The 16,218-nt window shown below is 44.4% G+C and overlaps 1 protein-coding gene across 1 annotated transcript; it reads left to right on the top strand.

The window, feature by feature from the left end:
• The first annotated feature begins 2,915 nt into the window (after positions 1-2,915).
• Positions 2,916-15,896, top strand: LOC121834557 (calcium-activated chloride channel regulator 1-like). Its single transcript, XM_042288269.1, has 7 exons — positions 2,916-2,987; positions 3,089-3,388; positions 5,363-5,584; positions 7,120-7,393; positions 10,018-10,182; positions 10,987-11,313; positions 15,439-15,896. The coding sequence occupies exons 1-7, from the start codon at positions 2,916-2,918 to the stop codon at positions 15,894-15,896; spliced, it is 1,818 nt and encodes a 605-aa protein (XP_042144203.1).
• The last annotated feature ends 322 nt before the right edge of the window (positions 15,897-16,218 follow it).

Here is a 16,218-nt window from a genome sequence, read left to right as displayed (position 1 = left end):
TCGATCATCGCTATCCCAGCGCTCTTCCTGAGCTGCATCAGCAGCATCAGCAGGCTCAGTGATAGCGCTGAGGTAGCGCTTTAATGCAAGTGTGCAGATGCGACGTATCACAGCCGATGCTTTGAGCTATCCAAGCCGGAAATATTGCGCAGTGGGAGTGTGACGCGACATTGAGCTTTTTATTTGTCTGCGCCTAAGTGCAAGGGCACGTGACACTTTCTGTGCACCGGACTGGCTCCGATGGTTTGCAGCGTCTGCTGTGGTGCATCAAAGGGTGAGACGGAGTTTTAAGTCCTTTAAATACAAGGCTTGCAAGGCCTTGTATTTAACGTCAAGTGCCTTGTGTTATAAGGCACTTGACGTCGGTGCCTTGTAATACAAGGCACTGACGTGACACAATTTTCCATTGTGGTTTCCTTGCTGCTGAGTGCAGACCTTTTGTAGCTTATATTTTTCACCACTGAATTTATATTTCTCAGCAAGAGTAAGAGGAATGGCCACTAGCCTGGCCCGATGACGTTACGTAAAAAGAGATCTATTATTATAATGCAATTAAATGCAAAGGGGCAAGCGAGCTGGACAATAATGATGGAAATAATCCCTGGAGAAGGGGAACAAGAGGGACAAGGGACAAACATAAATCTCCAAACACAGCTAGGTGACTGGTGAGCGACCGAAAAAATCCGCCTGGTCCGGCGGATTATATAACTATAACATTAAATTGCAAGGTTTCACCCTTGTTGGTGTTAGGCTGGTGGCAGCTGATAAAACCCGTTTGCTCTACCGACGTCTAACCCCTGGTTAGTTCAGTTGGTAGAGCGCTCCACTTGTAATGGAGAGGTCCCGGGTTCGATACCCAGACCAGGCGGATTTTTTCGGTCGCTCACCAGTCACCTAGCTGTGTTTGGAGATTTATGTTTGTCCCTTGTCCCTCTTGTTCCCCTTCGCCAGGGATTGTTTCCATCAAGACATCTATATCAGACGGTTGCTAGAGCTGGAATTACCGTACAGTGGCATGCGGACGTGCGGCAATCAATTCGTCAAGTCCATAAATAATATATTTGTAATTTCCAAGTAATTGATTGAGGTTATAAAGGCGCATCATTTCAGGTGCTGACTTTTTCGCCAGATTCTCATGTTTTCAAAACATAAAAAAAACCAAAGAACATTTGAGTGTTTAAATGGGTCACGCGGGTCGAAAACTGATCATGAATGGAGTTTCCGGTGGTGACTTAATATTGACCGCTATAGACGACTGAACGCGTTGATAGAAGAGAGCAGAGCAATTTGTTTTTGCTTCGGTGCAATAACTTTAACACGAAACAATACTGAAAATACGTGTTGGTCTTCCTTCTCTGCTCCATAGCCATGCTGATTTTTACCGAGCACAGTCGGAGTGACGTAGCGATTTTATGAGATTCCTGAGCTATACTTGGGTGGTTTGCGCACCATGAACACACTTCGGCAAACGGTGGGGAGCTTGGCCGACACCACCTAGACAAAATACCTCCCCACACGTCATCAGAGTAAGATCGATCGAAGCGTGAGATTGGGCACGAGTGCTGTGTCAGTGTTCGGCTGGGGCTCGTGTCCAATCACGGCGTCGGAAACCATGCCTCGGGCCCAATAGCCGAGTTTGCGCGATCCGACTCTGATGACGTTTCATTGAGGGAGAGGAGACCAGGCGGAGGCCTTCTCTCTTGGTGCTATTGGCTTGGCAAAGGTGGGAATAAAAGTATTCGTTTGCTCTTATTCTTAAAAATTAATGGCGAAAATAACGTTTATGGCAGCGTATTTCCGTGCTCTAGGTTTCGTTTTCCCACTAAGCGATATGCAGCTGTTTAAACACTCGTGTTTTATATAGTATCATAGTCTTTTTAATTCATCTAAATCATATCCTTGAGAAGGTGCGATACACTATACACTATTTTGATAATCTAATCTTGATTTTGCTTTAATGAAGCGTACACAATGCCTCCGGAAATGAGCATTCAAAAACTTTGGATAGCGGTTTGTGCCGTCAAGTTTTCACAAGTCTTATCACGTGATTCCGTCTTTAGTACGGGGTCGCTCGCAGCTTTCTTATAGTGACAGGAACTAAGATTGTCACCTGATTGAACACCAGTGATGTAACGATGTCACGGACCCTAGTTGTCGGAAAAATGATGATGTAATTAGAGAGATGAAAAGCTGGCAGGATTGATGTGGCAATGATATGTTCACTTTTTCTGTTAGGAACTTCGGAGACGCCGTTATCATTGAAGGAACTTGCTTGTGTAGAAACCCGCGCGTGCATATCTGAGGCTTAAGTAAACTCATAAATGCATTCTCCATCTAGAGAATAATGCCGGACCTTATGCAGTTTAACTGCAAGAGGTGAACTGCCGATACTCACCTGCATGCCAGTTAGGAGCGGTCAAACAAAACACGACGGTTGTCGAGGCAGGTTGGAAAAAATGTTTTACAAAATAATTTTTTAGCAGTTTTTTAGTGGCGTTCAAGCAGGATAATTACCAGAAGCCATCGACACCTTAGGCAGGGAGGAATTTCCAGAAGCCATTAAAACCTTAAGCAGGGGTGATTTACCAGGAGCCATCAAAAACTTAAGCGGAGGAGGTATACAAGGAGCCATCAGCTTTTTCAGCGAGGGAAATAAATCGGAGCCGTCAAAATCTTTAGCAAGATATATTTACCATAATCCATGCATGAGCATCGTAAGCAGGAGAAACGTTCCAAGAGTTATCATTACCTAAAGGATTGAAGACTTGCCAGCTAGGAGCTACGGCTGCCACTCTGAGGCTTCCAAGTGACCCATTATCAAGGAGTACTTTGGGTTACGTCTTGACGCTCTAGCTTATAATCACTGAAAACTGGATGGGCCTACGGTTCATTCGACCGTCTACCTAGAACAAAAAATGGTAATAAAAATACCATTCCACTGTTTATCAGAGGAGCAGCCTAGCGTGCTACGAAGACAGTTAAACTACGTGAGCTTCCTACTTCGGCCATTTAAACCTGCACAATACCGTACCCGTGCATCGCTTTGTAATTTGATTGGTATTGACGTTGTTATCGGTCATCACTCAAGGTGCTGAAAGAAGGCGGCAGAACGGCGGAGGGTGACACCATCATTCTCATGACCGACGGGGAGGAAAACAGGGATCCAAGAATAGCAGCCGTGCTGCCGGAGCTTTTGGCCGAGAAAGTTGTGGTGAACACCCTGGCTTTGGGTACGAGCGCAGAAAAGGATCTCGAAAACCTCGCCCTGATGACGGGGGGAAAGGCGTTCTCACTGAGCGACAGCCAGGCAAACATCGAGGTCGCTATGGAGTCGGCCTTCGTAGAGTCGACCACCACCCAGCTGGACGAAGCTGACCGTCCGATCACGGTCAGTAACTGCTGCGTCCTGTACTCCTGCAACACGTTTAAGATCGGGTCATCGGCATTGAAGTATCAGTTAAGCCGCGGTCTAACTGCTTACACATCACACAAAAGAGAGACTGCAGACACCGTCTGAGACGTGTCTTAGACTTAGGCTAGGTGGCGCTAGCTACCGTTCGTTACAAAGGGTGTAGCCATTAACATCCATCCATCCATCCATCCATCCTTTCTAGCATGACGGCCCTTCCGCATTGATCATACGAGAACTGTCTAGAAACATTTACGAAGCATGCGTATGCCTAAAGGAAACATGCTTCGAACACTGCTTGAGGCATGTCTGCAGATACGTCTGTCATCGTATGTCTGCATCGAACACTGATGTGTCTTTTGCATGATGTACAAGCTGTGTGGCTGCGGTTTAAGAGGTGTGCGGTTAGTAGCTGAAATCGAATAGCTTTTGCGGCATTCATGGCTCTCACACAGAAGGGAAAGGTACAGGAATTTATAGGCATCCAGGAATAACCAGGTGACGTCGCCATTTGTTTGTACGAGAGTGCCACCTTCCGCCACGTTATTGCACTCTCGGGCGGTCATCTACCCACCACCTCACTGCCCCACCAGTTTCAAAAGAGCATCGGGCCAGACCGTTGTTCGATGATGGACGGCTTGAGCCGTCTCCCTACATTTGTGCGCACTATTGGATTGGTTGCAAGATTGCCGCGACAGGATGCAGGTCGAGTCTTGGATCTTTTGGGCTGAAGGTCCGCACTGTGATGAAGCTAGCGATGACACTGCGCTATTTTATTTGAGCCACTATTCACACGCCGACGGTATTACTGAGCGCTCTTGATGCCTCTTATGTACTAACGTTTAAACCAAGGATGACGAAGCAGAATGGTGGGACATAAATTAGGTTTACACGACCTTTAAATGAAATGTGCGAAAAAAAAGGGTTTAATTTCGCGTAGTTAAAAAACTAAACTACACGGTAGAGTTACACTAAACGAGGCTTACTTTATTTTATTGACATGCCGCCAGTATTTATCCCGTTTTTTTTTTTTAGATATCACGTAAACGTCGTGTAAACCTAATATTTTTCCAAACATTTTGCTTCGTCTTTTTTGGTTCACAAGTGAGTATTAAAGTGGGATCAAGATAGATCAACGACACCATGGGTGTGCGAATAGTGGCTCAAAGAAAATAGCGCAGTGTCGTCTAAAACTTAATCGCTGTGTGGGCTTTCAGCACCAAAGTCCAACACTCGAGCTGCACCACGTCGCGGCAATTAAGCCACCGACCCAATAATACGCACAAACGTAGAGAGATGACTCAAGCCGCCCATCATCGAACAAAGGTGTGGTCTCAGGCTTTTATCAGACTGGTGGTGTCGTGATGAGGTGGGTTGGTGACCGCTCAAGTGTACAATAGCGTGGTAAACGATGGCTCTCTCGTATGAACACATGGCGATGCCACCTGGTTATTCCTGGACGCCCATACATTTCAGGCGTGTTCTTTATTTTGCTTCTGACTTTAGTTATTGACACACTGTCAGTAATACTTCGGATGTACACCTCTTTGCGGTGCAACCAGGCAACCAATCGCTACAACATAATAAAAAAACTCGGCAAAAAAAAAAAAAAAAACAGAAAAACTAATAGAAATGATAAGATGTCGGTTCTTCCACCAAATAAAACGTCCAATGTGCTCAGAGAATATTTAGGTTTCCAGCGTATTCTTCATTTGGCTTCTCAGAATATTCATCCCGCATTAATGGCTAACCAAACTCCCAATGAATGGTACCACGATTGTTCTTTCAGGTGCTCACAAGATACATTGCTCACAGATAAGTTTTGACGTGTATTAAGCACACTGAATGGTCGACCTAAAAATAAAAACGTGTGGAGCATATGCAACTGCAATGCGGTTTTGATGGAGCGTTTTGAGTTTGCTCATGCGCGATGTTTACTTTCATTTTGCACAGATTCTGGATGAGTCCATTAAACTGAATAAAAGTAAAACAATTCCAATCATGATTGACCCGGAGCTCGGTAAAGACACGAAGGTCGTCATTGTGTCGGGCAGCCAAACTAACCTGGAGGTTCACGTTTTGGACCCCATGGGAAACACATGCAAGGCCTGCTCCTTCCATATTTCGAACTCGGGTTCAAAATGGCGAACCGTCAAGATTCCTTCGCCAGCAATGGTATGAAATTCAGGTTTTATTCTTCGGTGTTTTGATTGTGTTAGACGAAATGTGTTATCATATCAGAAAACTGTGTTATCTCTTTGCACAGAAGTGTTTTGCAATAAAAAGTATGGTGAGATGACGGCACATTTCCAGCGCCCGTACTTTGCTTCAGGGCAGTGAGCACATTGTGCCGGGGGTTCTTTAAATTAATCTGGCTAAATGACAGATATAATACAAATATTAGTGTTGCAACATTCTTAATATTCAGTGTTACTATTTCGTTCAGAAATGTTCTACTCATTAATTGGGACTGGTTGAATCACCACAATGCCACATTGGAGGTTACATAGTGTCTCGGCGCAAACTTCGCTGACTTTAGATCTCCCATAACCCGAAACACGTGCTTACTCTCTCTCTCTCTCTCTCTCTCTCTAAAAAAAAATTAAAAAAATAAATAAAAAGAACGAGTATTGAAAACCATTTCAATTTAACGCTGTTTACTTTGCTAACGAAGTTACAGCCAGTGTCAGTAGATGTTTTATTTGTTATTGACAACCCTAGCTCTGAAGCAACTAAACATTTTCAATTGGATGTTTGCGGTACGTTTTTTCATAGTTCAATATGTTCTATTCAAACGCTTACCTGTCGTTTTACGACAATATTGAAAGCGTTGATATCTCCAAGGTGTGACCATCTGTTATATCCTTATAGAACCATTGTGATGAATGCAAGACTACAGTACATTAGTCAGAGGTTCCTCCATTCCGTGTCCAGTATTGCTCAACTCACCAGTCACGAATTTACAAGCAGTCCTGACAGGCAAACTTTTATTTTATTTAGAAAAAAAAAAAAAAAAAAAATGTCGCGATGCGTCCGGTACATGAAGTTACCCTTTTTAATCTTGGCGGTACGTCTAGTTTTAGGACTATCATGATGGTAAAGCGTGACCCGCATGGAGCTGTTTCTTGCTCGCGAAATCGCAACGCGCGACGGCCGTACGCGTCGATGCCAACGTAGGTAAACCCGTATGCAGCAACGGACAGCTGCTTCCACCGGTGTACTCTCAACGCCTCTAGGCTACATAAACTGCGCCACGTGCAGATAGAATAAACGCATATGTACTAAATAAATTTTTAAGCTAAGAAAGAAAGGCTTCAAATGGACTCGTGTTTTATTTTCAGGTTTGAAATACATAGTGTGTCAGTCACGCACTCCGCGCACGCCGCAGAAAACGGATTCGTTCAGATCACGTGACTGTTCACCCGGCTCTCCTTGGTGAGAGCAGACGCGTGCTTTCAGCATAACAGCGGCGCGTGTCTTATTTGTTTTTTTGGTTTAGAACGCAAAAGGCGCGTTGGCCATTACGAAAGCTTACGCACCCGAAATGACGCCGCGCCGACGTCGACGCGGGCGAATCGCGAGTAAGAACGTTCCACGCGGTTCATGAGGTGACGAAAACGCGTACACACGCAGTGGGAGTGACAGCAAAAGAAAGTAAAAACGTTGCCCATAGTTTAAAGATCGCATGTTGTCTCCTTTCTTTTCCGTAGCCCGGTACCTGGAATCTTGCTCTGGCGACGAAAGCCGACACGGATGTAGTAAACGTTCGCGTAACTTCGATGGCTGTGGCAGCCGATGACCATCCCATTCGGCTGCGTACCTTTCTCAAGAAACTCGACGTCAACCAGGCGCTGGACGCCTGTATCTTTTCGGAAGTGTCCAAGGGTCCCCATGCAGTTCTGCGTGCAAAGGTCCTGGCCAAGGTCCTGACACCCCAGAAGAACGTTGGGCAGCTGATTGTGGAGCTTTTCGACGATGGAGTCGGTGCGTTTCATTAGCCTGTACCACGTAGACAAAGGGCAGGGCTATCTCCACTACAAAAGGTGCCTAAAATGCGTAGAGCTATAAACACCGCCAGTTCAAAGCCGCATTCACACAACTCAGAACCTTACAAAAGGCACTTCGTTCGCTTCAAGCATGGTGACGGATTTATCTGCGGACAGATCTCAGGCACGTCGGAACCATGTTCGCCTCACACATATGTTCAAACCTGTCTTCAAACAGTGTTTACACGATCAATGTTTTAGGAAGGAACACGCTCCAGAGGATGTCTACAGACCGACTCTTGTATCATGTATTAGCAGTACTGTGACCACGGTTGAAGGGGCGGGTGGTGTGGAGGGGTGTAGCCCGAAACAACCCATTCCCGTTTGAACCCGTCCCGTTTTGACCCATTCCCGAAACGACCTTCCCGTTTGAACCCGTCCCGTTTCGACCCATTCCCGAAACGACCCTACCGTTTGAACCTGTTCCGTTTCAACCCGTTCCCGAAACGCCCTTCATATTTGAACCCGTAGCCAATAGATATTTTACATTTGAATTTGTCTCGTTTGAACCCGTTGGTATAAAGCCCCGCACATCTCAACCTTTTCGCGAAAAGTGTCCATCGTTCTAATCCTGGTTTGCGCAGTTTTTATGCATAAGAATATGTCCCGAAATCATGTTAATGGCATTAATGCAAAGGTGCAGGTAAGCAATTCCGTCATGTTGTGAAATATTTTTGCTTGTAAACGTATTCTTAAAATATGCAATACTTTCAGACAAGCTTCAACGAAATGTATTTCTACTTGAACCACTTAAACTGTTTCTTTCAAGATGGTCCCCAAAATATGTAACTACGAAATGGACTGTGTACATTGCGCGACAACGTTACCACGAACACGATGTTGGCGATTTTTCGAATTTTACTTCGAAATGGTATTAGAAGGTACCACATTTTACCGCTTAGTGGCCCAGAGGAGCACTTTTAAACTCACTAATAATATTGATGGCAGTCTTCTGATTTTTTTAGACAAGTAGCTGAAACCAACAGTCGCTTGTTCGCGCTAACGGTTTCGCCAGGGAGCTTTCGTAGATCGTTTTCGACGTCACGCGACGCTTTCGGCAACCCGCTACGATACCCAGAACTCTACAGTCAAGGGCATCGGCGCGCAGGCGCAGTAGCGGCTTCTTCGTTGCGGAGGGCTTAGCGAAATGGGGAAACGTGGTCTACGAAAACTCCCTAATAAAATCTTAGAGTAACGCAGGCCAGAGTTTTGAGTAAGCGAAAATTAGCGTTGCCTAAGTTTTCATACCGCGACGCCATTTTTAGGTTACCCGAAGCGCTTGCGTACGTTTTTCTAAAACTTCCTTATAGTGAACGGGATATTTTTAAAAGTGATAAATCAGACAGGCTGACGGGCATATGATTGCGACTTCATTTCCTGACAAGGTCAAACACAGAACCGTCGCGTACACGGGCAAAAATCATAAACCACAAAATGCTATCGCCCTGGTTGAGGATGTCGAGCAGGAAAATCGCGCCACCATTCGGCGGTCACCTGGCCCGCACGGCACCACCATTTGCAAGCTGCTGCAGCGATATCCCTATCAAGGCCTCATCCCGTTTGCAGGTCGATGAAGCTGTAAATGTTCGGGCGAGCTCTCCCTGACAGAGTTTATTTTACGAGGTTGTTTCGGAAGAGGGAGAAGTGATGTGAGCAAGGAGAACAGACACTGGACACTTGAACCTAATCAACTGTTAACGAATAATACAAACTAACCGAACGATGGCCGAAGCGGGAATGTTGTTTCAGGAAAGGGCGAAATAGGAAAGGATGAAACGAGAAGGTCGTTTTGATCCGGGTCGAAACGGGAAGGTACAAACGGGAAGGTTGAATCGGGAATGGGTCGAAACGGGAAGGTACAAACGGGAAGGTTGCATCGGGAATGGGTCGAAACGGGAAGGTAGAAACGGGAAGGTTGAATCGGGAATGGGTCGAAACGGGAACTACCCGTGTGGGGGGGCCCAAGTCACGTGTTGTGGCACGGCACCCAATGGGATAGTTGCATTAGCCAATAAGAGCACCGCTAAGAGCACCGAAGAACGAATCACGTAGCAAGAAGCGTGAGGGTGATAAACAAAGCCTTGCGTTTTTTAATCTGTCAGTGACTGAAGCTGGGCTTCTTTCTTTCTTAGGAGTGACCGGTGTGGGTGACTTTTGAGATAATCACGATGGACGTCTTGTCCAGTTTATGTACGGAGGTGAACGAAGCCATGTCAACCGGATTCGCTCGCGCACATACAGGAGCCTTCGGGAAAATAAATGAAACAAGAATGAATAAAACAATAAAAAAAACACTTGGAAGCAAGGACAGACAGCACAGTTCTCTCAGGACTGTTCTGTCTCTCCTTGTCTGTCCTTGTTTCTCCCTGTCTGTTCTTGTTCGTCCTTGTCTGTACTTGTCTCTAAGTGTTTTTATTTTTTCAATTATCTTTGTACTCTCGCTCTTTGTTCTTTGGGGGAAGAAAAAAAAGGGTCCTGCGACGGCTTATGGCTTTCGCCTTGAGTTCTCTATATCCTATTGTTTATTTCATTATATTATCGGCTGTGTTCACTTATTACCAGGTGCGGACGTCACGGCCAACGACGGCATCTACAGCGGATACTTCACGCAGTTCAAGGGCAACGGAAGATACTCTGTGGTGGCCGAAGTTGTGGGCGATGGCTCGGCAATTATTGTGAGAGGACGACGGGGTTCCGGAGGTCTTCCCGTTGTAGCGTCTCCACCTGGTACGTGGCCGGCGATAACGCATTCCCGGAGGTAGACGCAATGGATATCGACTAATAATTTTGTTTTGTGTTTGTTTAAAAAGCGGGAAATTAGCTCCAGTTGGCGTATTTCTTAGCTGTAGATGAGGAATTCATCCGGTGCAGTACCACCACTACCCTAGGGTTTCGAACGTGCATCGAGCTGTAGTGATTAGACGACCGCACGTCGGTACAGTGCTCACCCAGATCGGAACGTGCGAGGGTGAGGAAGGAACCCAGGGTTCCTGGGTTCTGCAGCTTGAGCTTTCGATGCATATACTGCGAGCTGCGGTGAGTTAACACACTCGGCCACTGGACATCACAAGCAAAGATTTCATAAGATGAGAAGCAAAAAACAGGTTTGATGTGCCAGGATTATGACAGATAATGGAAACGATGAATCAGCATTTTTTCAGAACTTTTTGTTAGATAGACATTTCTCAGATAGACCGCTATAGACGAAGTCTTCTACTTCCTTTTTGTATATCGGTCTTGCCTGATGCATGTGACGACAGTTTTTGCTGTGTGCCCTTTTCTGCTATTGGGCTTTTTTGAGTACGTTAGGTTTGCGCCGTCAGAACAACTGTTAGTAAACACTCTCAAGAAATAATTCCACGGCGTAGTGTTGGTAATCGTATGAGGTTTCAGTGTGTTTAATCTATTGGTGAACACATGCATGTTTGTCAAACTTTGCATTGCAAGCTGCCACCAGAAAGACTTTCGACACCTTTGCTGGTTACCGTATGTATTCGGGCCCAATTTTCCAGAAATAATTTTATCTTGCAGAAGTATCTACAAATGTGGAAGCTACCGAGAAAACGGCTTCTGCCTCTCCGGAGTTTGAAGCCGAAGGACTTCCGTTTGAACAGTTTGTTTACGTGGATGAAGACATCGAAGTTGCCGAACCTCTAGAGGTTGTTGGCGAAAAAGCTCCAAGCTTCAGAAGATTTTCAGATGGGGGCTCCTTCCAAGTTGACGGCGCGATCGATGTGTCTAAGATTCCACCGGCCTCGATCCAGGACCTTCGAGTCGCTGATGTTATTACTGAGAACGGATCTCTTTGCGTTGTCCTGTCCTGGACTTGTCCGGGAGAGCACTTGGACTATGGCCAAGGTAAGAAGTCACCTTTTGCATTGCCTCGCGTTGCATTCAGTATAGTCGTTTTAACTCTGTTTGAACTTGGGCATTTGAACATAGTTTTTCACATTTTCTTTGATGTGAATATTCAAGAGAAAGCATAAAGCTCGCACTGATAAACATTGAATCGGCTTAACATTAGACAAATTTTGGTGTTAGTGCACTGTGGCAATGTGTTTTAAACTATGGCTATGAGGTAATTATAAACCAACACATACGAGGGGTAATCAAGAAGTTCCGAAACTGATTTTGTAGCGTAGAAAGTGAGGGAAGCACAGTGATTCGCGCGCAGCAGTCAAAGTAAAGAACCTTCGTGTCTCATTATACCAAAGGGCGTCGCTCTGTGAACATTTGGAGCTGCGCTACACTGGTTTGTTTGACCACATGCACGAGCATGATGGCGATCTTTCCATACACTGCAAACCAAAGCGAGAACGAACATCAATTTTACGTCAAGCTCAGCAAACATAAAACAGAGACCTCTAAAATGATTTAGAAGGCTTATGTAAAAAAAAAGGAAGGTGTGCGAGCTGTTTTGAGTGGCACTCGCGCTTCAAGAATGGCACAACGTGACCGAAGTCAAGGAAAGGTCGGATAAAGTCGCCCCACCGCTCTTCGTCTTCCAGCGATGTTCTGCCGTTCCTAAAGCGCGAGTGCCACTTAAAAACACTTCGAAAAATTCACTGCTTTTTTACACAAGTCTGCTGAATCATAGCGAAAATCTCTGCTTTATATTTGTCAAGTTTGACGCAAAATGGATGCTCGCTCTCGCTGTAGTTTGTAGTCTATAGAGACATCGCTATTGTGCCCATGCACGTGGTCACAAAAACTCGTGAAACGCAGCTCCAAAGTTCACAGAGCGGCGCCCTTTGGTATAATGAGACATGGAGGTCCCTTCCTTCGACTGCTGAGCGCGTATCACTGTGCTGCCCTCTCTTTTTACGCTACAAAATCAGAGCCGGAACTTTCTGATCACACCTCGTATGCTGCCAGTCAGAAAAAAAGAATTGTGTTTGTCGTAAAATAAAAGCACCTCATTCGTCGCCGAAAGCTCAGACTATGTGAAAAATTAGTGGTGCCACTTGGTACAGTTGCCAAGTAACGTAACTGCAATAAGAAAAAAAAAAGTTTTTCTGAGGAAAAAAAACAAAAAAACTCTGCTCGATAGAATATAATTTTTGCTGCATCTCGTAAATAGAGTCACAGGCAGCTTTGAATTAAGACCCATGTACGCTGAAAAGCGGGTAAAAATTAAATGTTTGGCGTCTTCGAACGAACATGGCGGCATGGAGACGTACGAGCGTCAAGAGACCGGGAGAGGGGACAACTGTGTGAAGAGGGAGATTTGAACTGCTTTCCCGCATACAGGGACTTTACGTCAAGCTGCAACGTCGGGCCAACTAGTTTGTAACTCTGGGTTACTGAAAAATACGCGCGAGTGATTTGTCGGGCAGGAGCGTACATTCAATAGTGGAATATATGAACAGAAAGTGCACATGACAGCATCTTCGCCGCATTAAGACTGACAAGTCTCTGACGAAGTTTTCAGTCTTCTTAGGACATGTGTCCTCGTCTTGCTGGCGGCTGCGAATAAAATAACATCATAATTACACGTATTTCTAACTACTGGAAAAAATGTGCGGCTGGTGGTGCCGTTGCCGCTATTATGGCCACACCATTTCTTGTCCCACTACAGCGACAAACAGAAAGAATCAACATCGACAAGCCTCACACACGTTCAGAATGCACGCGAAGGTATCTTTGGTAGGCTTGCGGTCCCTCGTGCTTACTTCACGAGCACCAATAAACTGCAAGCCTGCCAAAGGTAAGCACTTCTGCGTACACGCTGCACGTGTTTGAGACCAGTAGGTGTCCACTGTTTCTGTTTGTCGCTCTAGTGGGACTCAGGTATTAGAGTTGCTAAATAAGCAGTGCCTTAAAGTAACACCACGTCATCCATTTTGTTGTTTAACATTACGAATAACGGTTATGTAAAGCTTCATCTGAAATTGCAGGGAACGCTTTTCCATTCGACGAGAAATGCTCAAAAAAAGTCTGCGACAGAGCAACATACCTTCTTCTGAGTTTGCCGACACTATGTCTAGGGCTCAGGTAGTCGATAGCCTAAATGTAGCTCGATTGGTGGCTGTAGCCACAACCTTGCGTCTACCTTAAACTAAGTGAACCGGCAAAGCTAGGCATATTAACGCGACGCCGCGTGTGAAGGCCAGAACAAATTGCGAAAAGAAAGGCTATATTTTGGATCTAATATTGTCTCGTGAATTCAGATAATATGCGCATACAGATGAGCTAGAAAAACGCCAGATCCGTGCCGCAAGGTTTGTATTGGGAATCTATATCGAGAACATGCCAACGTAACTTACTAACTTGGGTAGTAATTTAATTACTGTAATTTAATTACTTTTCTTAGTAATTTGTAATTGTAATTAATTATTTTCGCCCAGAAGGAATTGTACTTGTAATTTAATTACTTTCTAGCGTCAGTGATTGCAAAAATTCAGGCACAATTACTTTTGCAAAACTGCGGCGCCAACGGAACCTCTCCGAAAGCCTCAGCGTTCGCGCAAGCGGCCTAGCTCTCGGTGAAACACTCGCGCGAAGACACACACTCACACACACTCACAACATAAATAGCCTCAGATTGTTTGTTGTTTTGTTGGTTATACTGCGGGATGAGAAAATCCTCTTTGGAGCCTACCTCAACGGCGCCTTGCTGCGTCATCGGCAGTGCGAGCAGAAAACAATAGCGTAAACATGCCAAAATACTGAAAGTACCGAAAAAAAAATAAGCTTCAGCTTTTAGTTGAGCTAGGTACTTTAATTGTCAATAAAGTTTTTTTTTTTTGCCAGTTTTTGACATCCCTCTTTCAGTACGTCGCATGTTTGTATCTGTAGCATTTTCAAGTTTATTTCCTGTTGGTTTTACTTTGTATATTTTTTGCATAAGCATCTTGGAGACTGACCTCGCACCTGTGAATATTGTTACTAATGATTCGGGAGCCCCTATTCGGTTTTGATATATTTCTGAGCCATTATAATTTCAACTCAATGCAAATAATTTACTATACCATGATGTTTTTATGTGAATGCGGTCGTATTAGCGCGTGTGGATTTTAGTTCTATATTAACACTTGTATATTATTCATGTATGACTAATTGTCGCATTTTTATTTTCCCGGGCTAACAAAACTCTATAAACCCATTTTTTCTTTAGCGATCTGGCATCTATCAACACATGAACTAATTCATTATTATTTATAAAAAAATATAAGAACCGAGTACTTCATTGCCTCAGACTGTCAAGTTCCATCATTAATCTAACAAAATTTATAAAAGGAAAGCACAACACGTGGCATTTACGCAGCGATGATTAAGCCTCCTCAAACATTGGGGCAAGAAATGAACAAATACTATGCGTTCTTTACCTCCGGTTTAAAGTTATATGGCCCCAGTCGGGTGTCTCTAAGAAATACGTAATTGTAAAGTAATTGCATTACTTTTTATAAGTAATTGGTAATCGCAATTAATTACTTTTACGTAGTAGTAATTGTTATTGTAGTTAAACTACTTTTGAAGCGAATTAATTATTATTGTAATTAAATTACATTTTGAAAGTAATTTACCCTTGTATGATTAAGCACTTAATCTGATGGGATCTTCTAACTTTAAGGTGATAACACTTGTGCTTGAAGTTTTTGCAAGCCATCTTTAATAACCTGCCAGCAATTAACAATAATTGCTATTTAGAAGTAACAATTTGTTTCAAGTCAAGTAGATCATTCAATGGATATTAAAATAAAAAAAAAATATTCTGTCGAGCCAGCTACAATAAATATAATGTTGTTCCTCGCACAAGATCCGAGTGGATAGCATTGCCTGAGTCTGCGATTAGAGGAATTTACACGAAAGCGCCCTTTCAGAATGTTTTAGCTTGATTTGTTTTAGTTAACATGCTTTACTGATTCGTCAGCTGTTCATGCTCCACAGATCCGTTTTTCTAACGCAATGCCAGGCTGTACGTGCTCTAATGCTTCAATGGTGCAAATTGGTTTTGTAAAAAAAATAAAAATATTTTTGCAGCTTCTCAAGTAGAGATCAGAGTGAGCACCAACATGGCGAGCTTTTTGAAGCGTTTTGAGGATGGTGTTCAGATTTCCGAGAATGACGTCATGGAAGGCCAGTTATCACCGCTTCCGGCACGAACCAAGCAGAACGTCACCGTCAAGATTCCGGAAGATGTGGTGTCCGAGGCGAAGATCGAAAACCGCACAGATTTCTACTTTTCTGCTCGTGTGCTGAACAAGGATGGCCTCGATTCGGGAGCTTCCAACATCGCCCTGGCTACATTTGAGCATCCCTCTCCTGGGCAGCAGCAGAAGCCGCTGGATTCGAAGAACTGGGGTCTCTTAATCGGAGTACCAGTAGCTATCGTTCTTCTCGTGATTGTAATTCTGACGGTTGTGTTCGGGCGACGCAGAACGTCGACGCAACAGATCCAACCAGAACCTAAGCTTCATCGGATCCACTATGCCTCCTAGGTGCAAATGTTTTCTTTGTCGACGAAAAGAAGTAAAACCATTTTAAAAGAAACATCATGGCCTTCTTGTGGCCACCGCACTTAGATCTGCTGCCAGAAGTCAAGTCAAATGTTCTATTACCTTCGTTCCCAAAGATGACAAGGGCAGCTTATACTTGTTGTTATTCAGGACGCGTGGAAATGTTCCCAAGATGCATATGTGCAGTGTCTATGATGAAAATAATCTGGATTGTTTACTAAGGTAGCGCTAGCACCAAAGACTGTGAAACATGGGTTGAGCTTCTTACTAATCATACGCGTGGTTCGTCGAGAATAATATCGTG

Source organism: Ixodes scapularis, unplaced genomic scaffold, assembly GCF_016920785.2.
Source record: "Ixodes scapularis isolate PalLabHiFi unplaced genomic scaffold, ASM1692078v2 ptg001477l_1__unscaffolded, whole genome shotgun sequence".
In the NCBI taxonomy this organism is placed as follows: Eukaryota; Metazoa; Arthropoda; class Arachnida; order Ixodida; family Ixodidae; genus Ixodes; species Ixodes scapularis.
Note: the sequence above shows the minus strand (reverse complement) of the source record. Positions and strands in the feature narration are given on the sequence as shown.

What these genes read in the sequence shown, in the direction of transcription:
- LOC121834557 (XM_042288269.1), top strand. Translation starts at nt 2,916, where the DNA reads ATGGTAATAAAAATACCATTCCACTGTTTATCAGAGGAGCAGCCTAGC. An exon ending in TACGAAGACAGTTAAACTAC is followed by an intron (nt 2,988 to 3,088) that starts GTGAGCTTCCTA and finishes TCATCACTCAAG; the next exon opens with GTGCTGAAAGAAGGCGGCAG. An exon ending in CGTTGTAGCGTCTCCACCTG is followed by an intron (nt 10,183 to 10,986) that starts GTACGTGGCCGG and finishes TTTATCTTGCAG; the next exon opens with AAGTATCTACAAATGTGGAA.